Below are 18,809 nucleotides of genomic sequence, written 5' to 3' on the forward strand. Positions count from 1 at the left end.
TCTAAAAATACTATACCGTGTAACTCTGTGGTAAGTGATGAATAAGACATAGATGGAGTTATGGAGGATGTAAATTTTGTGTCAGATAATTGTAGAATTATATGACTTCTGTTAATAAGTTTCTAAGCAGTGTGGAGTATATCTTAGCTGTCGCCAGGTAAAGACAGACAGATACATATTATGATGCTGTTACGGTTTATTTAGAAGACTCTAGCTTAGTGGTTGGCAATCTGGCCTCTGTGGCAAGGGAATTAGAACTAGATGATCTTTAAGGTTCCTTTAACCCAAGCCATTCTATGGTTCAACAGTATGTGTAAACTGTGTAAGCTTTCCTTGAATGAGATTGTATTACCCATATAATTAAAGTTATCTATTGAAGATTTAAAGTCCTTTTTTTAATGTAAGAGAAAAAGTGGAGGTAATGAGTTAAATATCTTAAATATTCCATGCAACACCTTCAGTTGTTAGGATTCGAGTAACTTCAGCAATTTCTTTGGATACAGTTACAAAGTGTTTGACTCATTCCATGTAGGTATTTAGTTTGGTCAGTACAAATACACAGATCACCAGTAATCTTTGCCTCCTGATAATCCTCATGATATACAGCACACAAAGAGGATGGATGGAAGAGGCTTTTCTATGATTCTACAAATGTGTGATTTATTCCACCATTCCTTTAAATTGTAGTGGATCCTTCCACCCCTTCAGAGTATGGCCAAGGGCATCATGTAAAACGTCATTAATGAAGTCTGGCTATTAAAACATGATGCTGTAGATGACAGGAGGTGTATTAATTAGTTTTACTCATTTGGCACAAGATTCTTCTTCACCATGGTTTAAAAAATGTAATAATGAAGCAGCTAGGATAATTCAGTTATAAGTAACACCATGTCCCATTTAGCATCCACTCTGATCTGTGCAGTAACTGTTTGTTGACGTAATATCTCTTTGCAGTGAGATAGTGATGTAGTTAATCTCTTGAATTAAATATTTTTTTCTTTGTAATATAAACCCCTTTGTAGTTACCTTTGAATTGTAATAGAGATTAATGTTAAAAAAAGCCAATAAAATATATTATGTCTTAATTTATTCAAGCTGTACATGTTTTAAAAGGCTGGTAGCAGTAATGGATTTCAGCTAACTCTTCGGTATAAGAATTTGTTGCTAAGTTGTCTTTTGATGTGACAAGTCTCTCTGCAAAGATCTTATATCTTTCAGTTCATTTTTTTCAGTTATAAAATGGTATGCTTTCATTTATAGACCATTTGACAACTGAAAGTAGGAAAGCTCTGTTTTCCAATGTAGTGATAGTACATGGAAGATACAAGTTATCCTGATTCTTGAAAACAAGGTGGCTGGGAACAGTTCAACAGTGCAGATAATATCGGTATTAAAATCCACAATAGTGGCAACTTGGTGATATTTTCTTAAGTGTCCACAATGTTGAAGATTGCTATTTAATGTTTTTATAAAATTAATACATAATTATGTAATAGAGCATAACTGCAAGTTAAAAACAGTAATTGTGCAGTGGAAAGAACTTCTACCTGTGATTTTTTTCATGTGACTGAAGATGTGAGTCACAAGATTAGCAACTAATGAGCGCCAATCAATTGGCAAAATGGAACTAGAATTTCTTATTTAAGTTGTGACATCTTTGTTATGCTTGTCATGCTCCACTTGTGATTTTCCTTTATGAACTCACTGTACTCCTTCATCTCTCAACTTAGTAGAATCTTTTTCTCTGCTTACTTCTAACTGTTTTTAACCTTCAATCTCCAAAACCTTTTCTTAAAGTCTTCCAGCTTTAGATTTCTTTTTTACATGATTGAAATAACTGAACAATTCACACAGAAATTCAACTTTGATTCTTTCAGCCACTTAGGTGTTTTTTATGTCTTAGGTTGTTTTATACAAGCAAGGAAGAGCTAAGGGGGATAATTTTAATGTGTGACAGCCTTTTTATATGCAGGTTACAACCTGATTTTTTGGGTCCTTATGGCCACTTACTAACATTTCCACAAAGTTTAGTTCTCAAGGACATTTGATCTGCGTTGGATTCAGTTCTGCTATTATTGAATCTCTCAGTAGTTGCAGCTTTGACTGTGAAAGAAAGTCCTTTTTGACAGCTCCTTTCTCAACTTATGCAACATTTTCTTTCGCAGTTTTATGCTTTTTTGCTTTTTGTGTATTGGGTTTAGTACTATGTTATCTCTCTGGAGACAGTATTGAAGACCACTTGAAAATAACAGTTGCTGTGGAATATGATGGAGTACTTACCTACTTACCTACCTTTTTTTCCTTATTTTTATTTGCTGTAGTATTTAGTAGTGACTTCTTCAAAAATGTGCTCTTTTCACCCTCCAAAACTGAACTGAGTTTTTAATTTTTTCTAGGCACACTTGTACTCTGCTGTAACTGTAGCTATTAATTCTTTGTAGTTAAGCAGTAGATCACTCTGGGAAGGAAGAAGGAAAAACTGCTTGCGGAATTTCATAGTGCTTGTGCACATGTGAATTAATTTAGTGTACATTGAGTGTTTGCCACGGGGACTAACTTTCAGGTTTATCCTGTGATCAAATATAAAGCTGAATGATATTTACGAGGAATGGCTTTAGGATTTTTTCTTTGTGTACTTTTGTTTGTTTCCTTTTTCTTACTATTTGGCTACTTTTTGTTTGTTGTTACTGTATGTAATGTTTTTAAGAAGAAGTAAAAACTCTGTCCACTGTCATTCCTGTGCATTTGGATGTGTTTGTGGTCTTCCATTAATACCATCTCTCCAGATTATTATCTCTTTATGTAAGTTTTTCAGAATTACAAAGCAAGGAATACATCACCGTTCTATTTAAAACATTGCTAAAATGTAGTCAAATAACTTCAAACTCTATAAATATAGTAAACCTTTGTATCCTTTTAATTAGGCAACAAATATACAAACTGGAAGACCTAATAGAAACGAATTCATCTGACTTTGGTAAGTTGAATGCATTTCATTTGTAGCGGGGGTAAATATCTGACTGCCTTCTCATTATAGAGCTGCATTATCATGTTTGTGTTTCAATTATTGACTGAGGACTTGCAGTGTGCCACAGAGCAGCACATAACCAGCATAAATTGCAGTGTACAAGTGTAGACAACCAAGTTATATACAGTGGTGTGAAAATGGATACTTGACGTAACAATGTGAAAATGGTGCAAATCATTTGGAACCAGGTCTGCCTGTTTAGAAAGGCTAATCTTTGCCTCACTGACTGTAGCAGGGAATTTTGTATTAATTTGGCTTGAGCTAAGATGTCATTCCTATGTTAGGATTTAGCAAAACTGTTAACATATTTAATCAGAAATTGAAACTTATATTAAAAAATACTAGTAATTATTTTAGTTGTAGAGGTAGTGGTTTGAGACTTCTTCCAGTGTTCTTTTGGCTTACATTTTACAAAGTTAGAACATTTTAAAAGCTTAGTTTAGAGTAGTTTACAGACTCTTAGAGTTATTTACAAATTTATCTTGGCAGTAGAGTTGATTAAATGGGTTTGCTACAAAACACTTTGAATTAAATACAAAGACATCAGTTGCAGTATGTTTCAGAAAGATTATTGCAGCCTTGGGCTTATTATAAGTTTCAAGGCTAAATTATGTAGGAAGTTGAAAAGTTCAGTAATTACTCAGAAATACACTGTCTGCAGTATCTTCTCAGTACAGATGCTGAGAATACCAAGGTGACTGTCCTTCCCTGGACAGCGCAAAATGTGGCAGTTTTTACTGTGCTTATTCTCTAGTACTTTACACTTTTCACTGGAGCCTGCTCAAACCCATTTGCTGTTCCCATCTGTTATGCTCTTACCAATGATCACCTCATCCTTAATCAGGCACAATGTTGCAGGCTGACTGAATGCTAGGCATTAGTGTATACGTATTATTAGATATTTAGATGACTTCATTTAACTTAGCATGCACTAAGTTTTATTTTTTTCTAAGCAGAAAGGTACGAAACAAGAGGTGGGGAAAGAGGGAGAAAAGGAAGATAAAGTGTGATACAGACACAGTAACTAGATAAAAGTATACTGAGCTGCAGGATGCATGATATGAATGAAAGACTCTTAGTTTTGTACATCTTAAGGCACTGTTCATCATGGGATGCTTCCCAGGAAGAGAAGTTACAAAGTTAGTTTCTAAATAAGTTTGTCTGCTTATGAGTTTCCCCAAGAGAAAAAGATGCTGTTGAATTGCTTGACGCGTTTTTGAAGGTCTTTTGGAAGCAGATATGGAGCAGGGCTGTAAGGCTGAGTGATTTTGTCTACCATTAATTGCTTATCTCTGCCACCTATCCTGAGGGATTGTATGTGATTTTTTTTCTTTATATTTAGGGTATGTGCCTGTGATGATAAGGTAAAGAGTGGATCACTCTGGCAAGATTGCATTTGGCAAGATGGCGTTTGGAAGTGGCTATTTGTTACCAGACAATTACCAATTTGACTTCAGAAAAGAGAGTGGCATTCAGTGGTCTAGTTTCATTACTGTGGAGAATGCGTGATGTGTGTGTCAGTGTGAGCACATCTGCTTTAAGCTTTTGATCTCTTTTACTGTAGGTCAAGCTGCCAACTTGCACTCAGAAGCAGCGAACATCAGACGTTTATGTATAGACTTTTTGCATTATGTGAAAGTTTTCATCTTCAGGTGAGACTTGTGCACTATTTATTTATGTTCTGAGCTTTGTGTAGCTGTTACTTATCCATGTTCTCATTGTATGCCTGTGTGTTTATTCAGGTACCTGGAACCACCTAAAATGGAAAATGATGGAGTACTCAGCCCATACGAGGAATTAGAAGGGCAGTTCCCGTCAGTGTTGGTGGAAGAGCTTCATTCTTTGATCCTGCACACTGGTCACCTTCGTGAGCTCCCTAGTAGTGTCCTGGCAGCATTTACCATTCAACATCAAGCAAAGGTTGATGGCTCTTATAGTTGTAAATTTCTTTTTTAAGAGTATGCGTTCAGTTTTGATGAATTTTGTCTGAGTGGGAAGTAATTTTTCTTCAGAATGTTACTGAAATTGATTTTTATTTTCTTCATTTTTCACGTTATAAAATCAGTGCCATTCCATTTTTGTTCCGCACAGCTAATGAGCTTTGGATTTTATGGTTTTTGTTTTTTTTTTTTTCCAATTTATTTTTGCTTTGAAGCTTTTAGAATTCTTCCTGAAATGTACAAATAATAATATAGGTAAATAAGTAGGCTTGAATTAGTGTAGCATATTTAAAAAATACCTTCATAATGCCTAGAATTTCTGAGCTTCCAGCAGGAGGGGCACTTTTAAGAAAATATGATCTGAAGCATAGTTTAAAATAGGAAATGATCATGCGTATTAAGAAGAAAAGTGCAGGCATGGAAGTAACACAGTATTAAACACATGTGAAATACACACCTCTAAGATTTATGCATGTGTTTATGTTTATAGTAACTAATGCTTTTGAGAAGAAAATTTCAAAAATTTCAATCTTTAGATTGCATCAGCTCCTATCTGGAGAGGAATGATCCACCAAGAAGCAACACTGAATTTTTCTGTTTGCTTTGCTTGTCAGTAGGACTTCTGATGAAAGAAACAGCAATTTTTTAGCAATCTTTAAAGAAGAGAATAGTGAAATTTTGGAATTACTTTAAAAGCATACTTTATTTTAGCAGCCTATATGCTACTTAATATTTTACTTGAAAAGTATTGAGTCATTGTGTTTAAATTTTGGTTTAGATCATATGAAATACTTTATGGACATTCTCTACAGATAGGATAAATTGTCATGAAGGTGTTTGTTTTGTTCTTTTCCCTTTGACTGAATGACTTATGTGTATGTGTAGTTTGTTTGTTCATAATCATCAATAATGTTCATTGCAGACAAAATACCTGCCCATTTTCATTAAGTCTTAATGCAACATCCAGAATTCACTAAAAAACCACTGCCAGTAAGTAAATGTGTGTATTTGTAATCACAGATCTTTCCACCATCATGGCACTTACTACATCTTCATTTGGATATCCATTGGCTAGTGCTAGAAATTCTTCATGTACTAAGTGAAAAAATGATGAGTAAGTATGCGGGGCTTTTTTTTTTTTCTTTAACTTTTATATATTGTTATTTTTATTTCGCATCTTAATTCATCCAGAATAATTTATTATTTTCAGCATAAGCTACATACTCATTCTGTGTATATTCTGTTCCTCTGATGTCAAGGGAATTGTACTCTTGGAAGGCTTGTAAGATAAAATCTTACTGCCTCTTAACTTTACCATTTTATCTCTGTTAATGTCTACAAATGCTCAAGTTGGAATATGATCGTGTCAGCTTTTTACATCAACACATCCTAAAGGAAGTGTTAGACCTCTCTAGAATTGTTTGTCATCAACTTGTATATCTGCAAAACATGTCATGTTTTTAGAACATGAGCACTGGCATGTAACAAAGGGGAACCTGCAGGTAAATAAACCCTAATTTCCCTGAAAAGCTATGCCAATAAAAGGCTGAAAATGTCAAACCTTTTGACTCAACTGGAATAATTTTAGACTTCAGTGTAATGAAGAATCTAGCTTGAATTTATAATGGACAGGCGTTTCTAGATGAGTTGGTAAATTAAAATAATGTACAACTTAGCAAACCAATTCTAAGATATATTGGTTAGGAAACAAAAGTCCGTTCTAGACCAAGTATATCTAATTTTTTCTTTTTTCTTTTTTTTAGGGCAAGTTGTATATGCTAACCATTTCATAAATCTTACTGGGGAGAATTTAACCAATATCAGTTTATTTGAAACACATTGTGAAAATCTTGTATCCGATTTAATAAGCTTGTCCATCCAGAAGTACAACAAGGTAACTTATTTCCTTTATATAGAACATGGACAGTTATATGTTTCCCAACAGAAACATCTGAATTAGATATTGTAGCAATGCACGGATGACTTCTTAACTGCTACGTTTTAAATGTTACGTATGGCTTAATATCTCCATGTTTTAAAGAGTGTTATTTGTTAAGAGCTCAAATTGTGTTATATTTATTCATGACCATCTGGCAGTTGAATGAGGGAGAAGTATTGAAATGCACTGTGTACGGAGCAGAAGTGAGTGCCACATTTCATAAGTTCAGTGTTCCAGGTTCAATGCCAAACGTGGCACAGTCTAAAAGATTTAGAGATATACATTTTTTTAAAAAAATTATATATATATATATATATATATATATTTTTTTTTTTCAAACTCTTTCAAAAGGAACAAGAAAAGTAGCTGCAATCTGTGCAGTAAGCTAACTGGACATTTACAGAATGTCATACTACAGTTTGTTACAATGCTTCTGTTTCTACAACCTCATCTTTCTTTTACAGATCTTCTATGTTTGTCAAGGACAAATTGTCCTTTTCATTTTATTATTTATTTATTTATTTTGCTTTCATTCTCCAGTTGCAGTGTTGTTCTTTCTTGTTTTGAGAACTCAAGGCTACAAAGTTTCAATAGCATTAGCCAGTAAGAGAGATGTGCAATCTTGTTGCCTTTTTGAAACCTGCTTTGGATCAACCTTTGTTGAATGCAGGACTGAATTGTATAGTTTATGTTTTTGTGGTACAAAAACAAGTAAAATTGAGTCCTCCTCCTTTCATAATGCTCTTTATGGAGTTGGGAGGAAAATGGCTATAGTAGCATTTATAAATTGTTCTTTTGAACTGTCTCTCTGGAAAGAGTTTTCTTACCTTTTAGAATTAGTTTTATTACATTATCAGATAACATTACAACCTCTTCCTCCATCAGAAAAACAAATAAGTGAGTGTAAATTTGTAAAGGAAACTTTGAGTTGTATCTGTTGTCTATTGTGCTTCATGGTAGCCTGTGAATTGTCAGATATTTAAAATGACAGATTGATCCTACTTCCACAGAGCCACATAACAGAGGAGATTGTTATACCACAATGTTTTCTTCAGGTCTCCGTAGGCTTGGGCTGCATATTTTAAACTAGTTCTATTTGAGATTAATTTCTCAAGTGGAATTTGGACTTGAGCTGGTGCCTCCTTTAGTATGCATTTGGTTCTATAATCTTCAAAATTCTGACAGGGCAACCTTGGATATATGTACAGACTGGGGAACAAGAGGCTGGAGAGCATCCCTGTGGAAAGGGATCTGGGAATTCTGGTTGCTGGCAAGTTAAATATGAGTCAGCAGAGTGCCTTGGCAGCCAGAGGGGCCAGCTGTACCTGGGTCCATCAGGGCCAGCACTGCCATCTGGGTGAGGGAAGGGATTGTACCACTCTGCTCTGTGCTGTGCAGCCTCGCCCTGAGCACTGTGTGCAGCTTTGGGTGCCACAATTAGAAGAAAGACATAAGAACTATTAGAGAGCAAAAAAAGAGGGCTATAAAGATGGTTTTAGAGGGAAAAATGTATGAGGGGTGACTGAGATCCCTTAATTTGTTCAGCCCAAAGCTGACAAGGCTGAGGGGAGGCCTCATGGCAGCCTGCAACTCCTCATAAGGAGTCGAAACACTGAGTTCTGCTCCTGTGATGGTGACAGGACATGAGGGAATTGCATGGAGCTGTGTTGGGGAAGGGCAGGTTGGAGGTTAGGGAAAGATCCAAGGGTGGATGGTGGGCATGGACCAGGCTGCCCATGGCAGGTTAAGGCCCCTCAATGCTGGAGCTCAAGGAGCATCTGGTCTGCTCTCAGACATAGGGTTTGAATTTTGAGTAGTCCTCAGTGGAGCCCAGAGTTGATCCTTGTGAGTCCCTTCCAGCTCAGGTTACTCTATGAAAACTGTTGAAAACACAAATGAGAGCCATGATGGATGACAGTGTCAGCTCACTAACATACCAATAAGCTTTGGAATAAGTAAAGCTCAACATTTGTTAGTATTCTTGAGAGGACGGACATAAGCACCAATCTTTTATAATCATATTTTCAAATCTGTATCTTGAACTGCTATGATGTCAGGACACTTGACATACTCAGCCCATTGTGCCCTGAGGTCCACTAGGTGGAGAAATAATATCCCTGGAAATCTATTCTGTTCTCAACAGCACACCCTTGGTACCACACCTGTATTGTCCTGGTAATTAACCAGTTTGTGGTTATAGCTATTCCTACAAAGATACTGAACTTGCAAGACAAGTTGTGCACTATCCCTGAGACAAACAATGTCTAATTTATACTTTGTCTATCCAGTTTCTGTACAGTGTCTTGCCTTGGTAGTACTAGTCATACTCTATCTTGGTCAGTCATAGCAAATCTTGCAAAAGAGGTCCTGCTAGCCTGTAGAAGAGCACAGTAGGTGCAAGTTTTTGCAACAACTGGTATTCATTATAAAATGCTTGATAGGTTGGGTACCTAATATTTCCATAAAATTCCCACGTGTTAGAGTGCATAATTTCTTTTCAAAGGGACTTTTTGGCTGATGATTCAACCAGAGCACTTTCGAGGCTGCTTTGGTTTTGGGAATTTAGTGGTTAAATAATTAATTTTTGATAGACTCTAGTGGTCTAGCTGATGTTTATTCTCTAGATAATATTTGCCTAAGATTAATTCAGATTATTGAGGGATTCCCATAATAGATGTTTAGCTAGGAGCACAAAGAGACATATGCGCTGGAAGAACTCTTAAGTAGCAACTGTGGAATGTGAGCGATGCAAGTATTTATAATATTTCAGTCTTGGCCTCATGTTGTTCTTAAATTGACACTAGAATCCATTCTGACAATTTCAGAGGTTGAACAAGATTCTTTAGAGAGAGAAAAATAAATTGTCACATTAATGAATCTGAATTCCTATTTAGATTTAAGAGTTACAATATTTAAAACTATTTTGAAGTACTTTTGGGGTGAATGATAAATACAAATTCTGCATACTAATAGAATGTTATATGGGTTTGAAACAGAAGTTGGGACTATTGATAATATTCTTAGTCTGAATGTGTGGGTTTTAGTCATTCATTCTCATTTCTGTAACATCTCTATCACAGTGCTGCTACTGTTATTGGCATTGCGTTTTTTGATTTAATTTTTAATTTTCAATGTTAGATTGTCAAACCTGAAATTAATTTAAGTACCACTGTCATACAAGAACAGTTCTAAATGAATGGATCAGAAAGAGCAAGAGGATATAAAAACCCAGGTTCAGTGTGTCTGATTTAGGTATCTAGGAATTAGTGGGCTGGTCATCCTGGGCTCCCTTTATTTGTCAGGAAAGTATAGCAGCAGTTTCTTCCTCCTGTGGTAAGATGAATAAGTCTCTCTAGGTGCCATTCCCCTCTTTAGAAGGATGTGGGCTTGTTATTCAACTTGAGTACTGATTGTTAAGCAATAAACTAAGTATAAGCTGATTTGTCGTACTCTTTTCTTACAATGTTTCTGGCATTTTGTCCCTGCTGAAGGAATTGTGCTATTTAACCCAAGTTTTGCTAACTGTTTTTACTACCTCTGAACACAGCTCAGTAGATTCGTAAGTCTTAAGACAGAGTAAGTAAAAGCTATGTCTGTACTATGATTATTTCAAATACAGTTCTGCTAGGTCTTGAAAACATTGAATCGTAGGGAGAATCTTCATTCATTTAGCATTTTCTTTAGCTGTTCTGCTTATTTTTTTCTCAATTCAGGGAATGTAAAACTAAAAGATGAATCACAAGAAGAATGCTTTGCATTTGAAATGCATCAGAGTGAATTTTGTTAAATATGGAATAGTGATCAAATAACGTACATGACTTGACATATGCTGTTTTCTGCATATTAAACGAATGCCTTGCAGTAAATTTACCAAAAAGCAGATTTTGTGAAATGTTTTGGGAGCATTAACATCCTCATACCAGCAAAAACATATTCTATTAGCATTATGCCTAGTCATTAAGGATTCTTCAGTTAAAAGTAGCAGCAATAGTAGCTATTAAATCATTTTAAATCTTTTTCTTATCTTTCCAATTACATCAAGGACATATAATTTTTATCTTTTCCATACTGTCAGAAAATGAATCAGTATTTATTGCAATTCCTTTTCATTTAGGCCTCAGAAACCCTATTTTCATTAGATTAAATAAAGCTTGTTAAGTTCCTTAGAAGGAACTTAAAAATAATACAATCTATAATGTATGTAAAATTAGGAAACAGTCTTTTATTGTATGAAATATATGTTTTGGCTGTTAGTGGAATGATATACTTTCTAGTCTATAACTGTAGCCATGTTATTTAAGTGCAGAAAATAAACAAACAAACCCAAATCAAATCCCACACCAAAACCAGAGGAAATAAGCAACTTCAGAAATTACGCTTCTCTGAAAAATATATGCTGTGTAATTCTCTTTCAGGTAAGACCTTCTGAGGCTCTTACTAATCACCATTATCCCTGCAACTGCATTAAGGAATTGTGGATTCTGCTTATTCAGCTGCTGGACTTCAGAAATAAAGGACCTCAAACAGGGGTAATGGAAGAATGCTGTTACATATGCATGCATGTTACAGATGCAGTGCATTTGCCAAATGTTCCCAGACTACTGTGAATGCACTAGTCCACATTTCTGATGATAAAACTAAGCTTCATTTTTCCTTGAGAACTGCATGCTCACAGTGATGCTTTAGGCCACATTCTTTAATGTGTATCAAGTCTATAGGTTTTGTAGTATGATGTTTCGGTACGACCTAAGATACTGTTAAGGAGTTCTTGTGCTAAGGAAAGCAAACAAACTGGACATTGCATAGTAGGACATAGTGAAAAGGAAAACATTTACCCACTTTTAAAAATCGTTATTTTGCAATTTGTTTTATATCATCTAACAATACATTGCTGGGTGCTAGAAAATGTAGAACAGTCAGATCAATGATCCATCTAGCCTGTGTTTCTGTCTTTGCTACCTATTCTTCAACTATGTGTAAATAAACAACCTGGTTTTTGATGGTTTTAATTGTAGTTTCACCCAGCTGAGGTGGGTAAAGTGTAAGTGCAAAGAAGTCCCAGGAAGCTTCCCTATAATTAGGGAAGATAAACACAGGCTGGGAGAGGGCATACTGTGCTATAGATGGGGATCTGAGCTAGCGAAAATCAATTTATCAGTGCTGGAAGAGGATGACTTATAACAAGTCATCTGAACCTCAGTTTACTGTCTTTGAGACTGATTCTCTTGCATCTACTACTATCTTTCCCTTTGTTAGGTTAGTCTGTGGCTAAGTGGTTTTTAAAAAGTCTGTTGTATAAAGTCTTAATTAAAGAAATTTGATTTCTCTCTTTTGAGAACAAAGTTGATGGATTCGGTCTGTACGTTGTCATTCCAGCTGCTTGTAACTTTGTCTGTGAGGTATCGTATCACATTTTTCCTTGTGACCAGGTATTTTAGTTTCACATTGATTTCTACTAGTAAGAGTGTCCTAAGGTAGAGAAAGAGCATGTAAAATAGCTGTAGGCTTTCTCTGATAATATTTGCTTTAAATGATTGTCATGTTGCTTGTTTTCTATAAAAATGAAATGATCTTTACAACAGTAGTGTAGAGAACGTTAACACAGCCTTTAATAACACATGTCTTTTTACATTTTCTTCAGTGTTTCTGGAGCTTGGTGAACAAAAATCTAAAGAGCACCTTTGAAAGACCAAGTAGTTCTGAAAGTATGTCTGGTTTTCAGACAACTCAGTGTAATGATCCACTGAGTTTTAGCTTGTGGATTGTTACTCATCTGGCATCACTCTACCAGTATGATCGTAATGGAAATCTAGAAGAGAAGGTGGGTTTGTTCTTTCCTAAATACATGAAAGTTGTAGTATTTTATTTAGGTCAGCAACTTTGCTTGCTTTTTTTTTGTTGATAGAAAAATATCATAAATGTTTTGATGAGTTTGCTGTTTTATGGGCTGACTGTTATACTAAAGGTTGTCTCAAACTTTCCTTACTTTTGCTCTGTTATCATGGTACTGGACAGGGGGAGTCACAGTCTATAGCGTGTTTAGGAATGTTGAGAAGATCGAATTACTACACCCTGTGCTTATTAGAAGAACTTAAATGGATAGGAAAGGTTATTTCCAGGTTGAATGCAGAAACTATTGTGTCATTTATCCTGTGTTTCTTATGGTGGTTTTTTTTTTTAATGCCCCAATCAGAATGCAGTGATACTGTTTACTTTGATCATTGTTTTTTCCCTCTGTCTCTTGTAGTGATACGTACCATGTATTTTAGCCTTGTGAAAGATTATTTTTTGCCCAAGGCACTATATTATTTAAATAAGCCAAGCAGACATAGAACGGGAAAAAGGATTCCTGTTGTTCTTATTTTAAAGTAGGAATCTGAGATGCAGCAACAGAAAGGGATTTGCCCAAGATAAAACAGTATTTTTTTTCCTTAGAGCCCACCTAGGAGAAGGGAATTTCCAAGTCCAAATTTGTAAATCACAAGACCATACTGTATGCACTGTTCTTGATGTTTCCCATGCTCTTTATGTTCAAACTGTTAGCTGTACTTTATATTTCTCTGAAAGCGGTTGTGAGTTTGTCCAGGGATCCCTGTTCTCTTAGTGCTATTGATGATTACAAGAAATATATAAATAAATAAGAAAAGTGCACACCTCAAAATGCAAGCTGTCATATAAATAGTTGTGTAAATAGTAGGCTGTAATCATTTCCTTTTTTGCTTGTTTCTGAAATATATCCTCAAACATTCCTTAGAAATAGGATTAAAACAGTCCTTGACATATTTTTTTTTAAACATGTGGAATTACATCAGAACTTAATGTTGTCCTGTTTTGTTGGTTAAACATCTGACGTGACAGCTTTGTGGCACACGCTTTCTTTTAATTAACCATGATCAGAGGTGGGAAGGTGATGTGTCATAATGATGGTTATTCATGTGCTTCATAGCAAGAATTGCCTCTAAGCCTGTGTCGTCTGTAGAAGATTTTCAGTTTTTTAATGTGGACTGCATGGCCTTGAGGTTATTATGAAAGCTTTTAAAATTCTAAATAGGTTTCAGACTTGCTTCTTTTTATTTTTCCCCTTTAGCTCACATAAAGTAATTTCAAATATGCAGTGATTCATATATATTGAATATATAATTCATACACATGAAACCACTTTTAAAACTAGGAAATTTTGGCTGGGTTTTCTAGATGCTGTTTTCTGAGGAAAGTACAGCGTATACCTCTTTTATGAAACCCACATTAGGTCCCAATTCACTATTCTGAGAAGCAGGATTTAAAATCCAGGTGGGAACTGGTGAGAGAAACTTTTGCTTGTGAACATTGCAGGGGTCAATTTCAATGTACTGTGGACTAAGGAAATATAGGCAGAATAACTTGAGGCTAAGAATTCTTGCCTTTGAATGATTTGAAATGGCTAGATATGCAAACACGGGCTTCCAACTGAGAAGCCTGGTATGGATCTTCCAGGTAGTGAGGTGTTGGTCTGTAGGATTTTCTCTCTGAGAAGCCAGAGGGCCTCCACTTAAGTTTTTGGTTTTTGGAGCAGTTTTACATACTTGAGGGTCTGCCGGTCCTGCTGATTTTAGGGTTATTTGAGAGTAGAGGGGAGGGATATGGTAAGCCAGCAGGTCTGCAGTAAAAGATGCAGATTCTACATATTCTCTGACAAAAGTGGATTTCAGACAGTTGCGATGCCATATTGCCGGTATAGCAGAGAATACTGTTAGGATGTAAATTTACTGAGATTTGAATGAAACATCTGTTCAAAGATAGAGGCAATGAAGCTAAAAGAAGAGTGCAGCAGGTTGTTGTGCTGCTCTTTTCTGAGTCTGAGTTGAACCTGAGTGCGTTTTTATAATCAGATCTAGTTGGTGGCAAGAGTTTGCCATAGATTACTCCAGAATTCTGTATGGTGACCTGTGTACTGCAACTGAGCTGGAACTTTGCCTATAAATGCCGTTTGTATAAATCACATGTCCTTGGGCTATGGAAGTGCTAAAAGCACGTTCTAAGCAGGCTGGTCCAGATAACCAATGGCCTCGTAGCCGTTCGGCATAATTCATTTAGTGTCTGTTTATCTGTGAAAATCTGCCCTTTGAGCAGTCAATTAGCTTCACTTGGAGTTTGTAGTGGACGCTGTAGATAATCGCATAAGATCAATCATTAAAATATAGCAGTTAAAATACAAAGCAGAGATGCAGTGATCTCTCCTTCAGACAGGGTTTTAACTGACATAAAGACTTAGGCATCAGGAGTAGCTTAAGAAGTCCTCTTTCCACCTGAGATATGATACACCATTTGCTGTTCTAGTGCAATTATTTGTGCCCCTGTTCTGTTATCTCAGTCAGGCCCTCCTCCTGTTTTTATCATTTTTCTTTTAGTGTTCTGGGTTAGGTCATTGGTCAGTTCACACCAGGTCTCACAAGCAGAAGAACCAGAACAAGTCACCAGTGGAATGTTGTGAATGTGAGGGCAGGATGAGAAGGAAGCAGTGGGAGCTCCTTAATTGATACTGCTGAAGTTTCTAAATTATTAAATCAGAGCTGTAGTGTGACTTCATGCAGGTCTGTTCCTTTATTCATATTTGTCCTGTAAGCAGTCTTGATAATGCCATCAGCTTTTCAGAATATTCCTTTTTCTTTTTCCACAATGAAGAAGTGTAAATTCACAAAGTAGTCAAATTATGTTATGTATGTGTTAATATATCTCTCTTTCTTAAAGTTGGCCTTAAATTATCTCAGTACAGTTAGAAATTCTGTGTAGAATTGTCACCAAGTCATGGCATTAACTGGAGTAGTCAGTAGCAGAGGAGGGCAGTGGGCAATTGCAAATCTGCTGGAAAGTAGTAATTTCGATTACCAAAGCATATTATGCTCTTTATCTTAAGCTCTGTAAAGACATTTAAGGGAGAAGTGTCTGCAAAATAATTCGTAAGGTTTAACAGTTGTGGTAGTGGACAGATGATGCAGTACTACATTTGTGCATCTAGATAATCAGCACAATCTGTTTCTATAACTGAGTGTAAGAGGTGTTTTTGGTAGTCCTGGGTGATCTAGTTGTAGCTGAGAACTGTAAATGTGCTGTCTTGGTTGCCTCTTTTTTTTTTCTTCTTTTTTTTCTTTTCCCTTGGGAAATAATCTTACTTCTAAAACATCTACTCTTTTCCACTTTCCCTAAGTACTTTTTATTAATATACTTTTCCATGCCAATCTTCTGCTTTAGTAGTATGGTCTAGTTGATTCCAATGAATAGTCTCCATGCCAGTCTTCTGCTTTAGTAGTATGGTCTAGTTGATTCCAATGAATAGTCATCTCTCTTCTCAAGATGAAAAATATGGATTATGGGCCATATTTGACCTACCCTGTATTTTTGTTTTCTGTCTAGATCCTTACTATCTGACCGCCTCCATATTCAATCGGACTTCAATTTTAGAGTAGGAAAAATGAGTTAGAAAAATATGAAAACTAAGATTGTGCCTTTTTCTTGCCCTTTATCTGTTCTTTTTTAGAGATCACTAAGCGTGGAAATGATATGCTGTCGTGAAACAAAATATTTCTGTAAATCTTTTTCCTTCTTATTTTTGTTATTACACAATGATTCCTGTCAGATATACCAAGGCTATTTCATGCTGATAATTTTTTTTTTCCCTCTTTCAGAAACAGAAGGAATCCAATTGGAAGTTTGTGGAAGAACTCCTCAAAAATTCCTTTGGTGCTCATGTAAGTGTGTAAAGGAAGAAAAAATGAATAAGGGAAGTGTCAGGATTGCTTTCTGGAAAAGACAGTACATGAAACAAAGACCAAATAACAAGTATATTTTTTGAGCTCTAGTTATCATAGGTAAACGAAAATCCTCAATGTAGCTTAACTATAACAGTATACAGTGCCCTCCTTGTTAGCAGTTAGACTTGCTTTTAAGTGCTTGTGCTTGATGCTAAATTGTCAGATAAAGGAAAAAGATAATTATCCTGGAAGGGTAGGTATATGGCTACTCAGACAAGATGTATTCAGAATAAGAACTGGATGCTTAGAAAATGTAAACCAGATATTGAATGTAAGGATATCAAGTTGAAGAGACATGATGAGGGAGATAGTCAGCTGCATTGAAAATTCAGCTATATCCTCATCACAGCGGGAAGGTGACTTGCCTTGCTGAGCAATTTGTCTTACAGGCTTGAATCAAACTCTTACTGATAAGGTTCTAGTTTCTGAGCACTCATTTCATACCTTATCATTTTTCTTTCTGCAGAACTGTTAATGCAGTGCTTCATGGCCCAGAGGTCAGAATTGACCTCCTTTTAAAATGCTTTTAAATATGCTATTCATCACGTTTTTAAGTGCATAATGTTGCAGCTCTCTAAATTTGTTATCAAGTTGCATGGTACAAATTGCAAATGTTGTAACAGCAGCAACTATAAAAAATATTTCTTTAAATTGCATGTGCTTAAAATGAGAATCACCATATTTATTTTTGTATTTGGTCTCAAATGAATTGCAAAGTTCTGCTGCTGAAAGCAGAAGAGGAATTGGTATTTTTTTATTACTTACTGCCCTGTTTGTGCAGTAGTGGCAGCTGTAGCTGAAACTAGAGGGAGCAAAAATACTTCTTACAATGACAGTTTTTGCTAAAAGGTATTTTGTAGTTGTTAGAATGGTTTTAACAATAGTCTTGCTGTTAAAAAGTTGAAAAATCATGTTACATGTAAACATTATATAATTCTTTTGGCTTAAGAAAAGACTGGAATGATTTCACATATATATAATGAATATACATTATATGTGTATACATTAAAACTATAATGATTTCCTCTTTTATTGGATGCTTATAATTATTTGAGAGAAAGTGAATAAATTATGAATGAGACATAAGAGCTGTGAGTAGCTTATTAGCCGTTTTCTTGTGTTGCATCTTCTGTATATCAGCAATGTGAGAACAAAAAGATGTTACATGTTTGTTTTTTTTAAATGTTCTCATTTCTAGTGAAATCTTACTATTATAAAGTTTATCTTGAATTTGAATATACCCAAAACATACAGTTTTTAATGCCTTTGTTAAACAAGTATTGATTTGTAGACAGTTTAGTAAGTCAGCTAGATGTCTGAGTTTGGAAAACTTCAGTGAGATAATAATGACACAGTAATACAAGACAAATGTCAGTTTTAAGTTTCAAAGGCAATTACTGTTGGACTTTAAAACAAGCCCTCATTTGCCAAAGCTACATTTGTAACTATTACCAGCAGTCTTAGAAGCCATCTACCCATCTCTACACATGTGTGCAAGTGAATATTATGTACATTAAAAAATGCACTGTTCTTCTTGTATATCAGTTTTCTTGACAGTGTCTAGGAGGGAAGTTTTCTTTCACCTGTAGATATGTCCAGCTCCTGTGTTGATTTCCTGGCTTCATGTGGCTGCTCTTACCTTTTCATCTATCTTACCTTATTGTACCTTCAAAGTATCTCCTAAATGAGTATACCTGAGACCAGAATAAAATAGGAATGAGAAGCACAATGAAGTATCAAAGTCACTAATATAGTAGAACATGGACAACCAGGGAAAGAAAGAAGGGCGAAGAATGCTATTTGTAATGAACCGATGGGATGGTACTGAAGATGCTGCCCTCTACAGCTTGGCTTTACCTTTTGGCTGAATCTTACCTAGGCCATCCTTTTAAACATGCAGTGTTTCATGTAGGTAGAGTTGCAGCAAATAAGTTTGAAGAAATATAGTGTGTCTCTCATTTGTAAGACAGGGCAGGAATTAGTAATTAGTACCTTCATTTCTGTTTTGGTGTCAGTGACAAAGGTAAAGCTGGTCTACAAAATGAAAATTCCTGTGAAAGTGATATTAACAAATATTAACCATTTGTATTCTAGACAACTAAATCTATGGGATA

At 35.5% G+C, this 18,809-nt stretch overlaps 1 protein-coding gene across 5 annotated transcripts in view; it reads left to right on the plus strand.

The window, feature by feature from the left end:
- Positions 1 to 18,809, plus strand: part of MMS22L (MMS22 like, DNA repair protein) — an 82,806-nt gene that overhangs the window by 4,344 nt on the left and 59,653 nt on the right. For 4 of the 5 annotated variants that reach the window (XM_032443446.2, XM_015858862.3, XM_085541886.1 and 1 more), the window contains exons 4-11: positions 2,925 to 2,977; positions 4,593 to 4,680; positions 4,771 to 4,948; positions 5,989 to 6,082; positions 6,732 to 6,862; positions 11,323 to 11,436; positions 12,549 to 12,728; positions 16,570 to 16,632. In XM_032443446.2, coding sequence (XP_032299337.2) covers positions 2,925 to 2,977; positions 4,593 to 4,680; positions 4,771 to 4,948; positions 5,989 to 6,082; positions 6,732 to 6,862; positions 11,323 to 11,436; positions 12,549 to 12,728; positions 16,570 to 16,632 — 901 coding nt within the window. The remainder of the gene's footprint in view (positions 1 to 2,924; positions 2,978 to 4,592; positions 4,681 to 4,770; positions 4,949 to 5,988; positions 6,083 to 6,731; positions 6,863 to 11,322; positions 11,437 to 12,548; positions 12,729 to 16,569; positions 16,633 to 18,809) is intronic. The other variant, XM_085541888.1, reaches the window with a different exon arrangement.

This window comes from Coturnix japonica, chromosome 3 (assembly GCF_054131305.1).
Source record: "Coturnix japonica strain WE chromosome 3, WE-NBRP24, whole genome shotgun sequence".
Classification (NCBI taxonomy): Eukaryota; Metazoa; Chordata; class Aves; order Galliformes; family Phasianidae; genus Coturnix; species Coturnix japonica.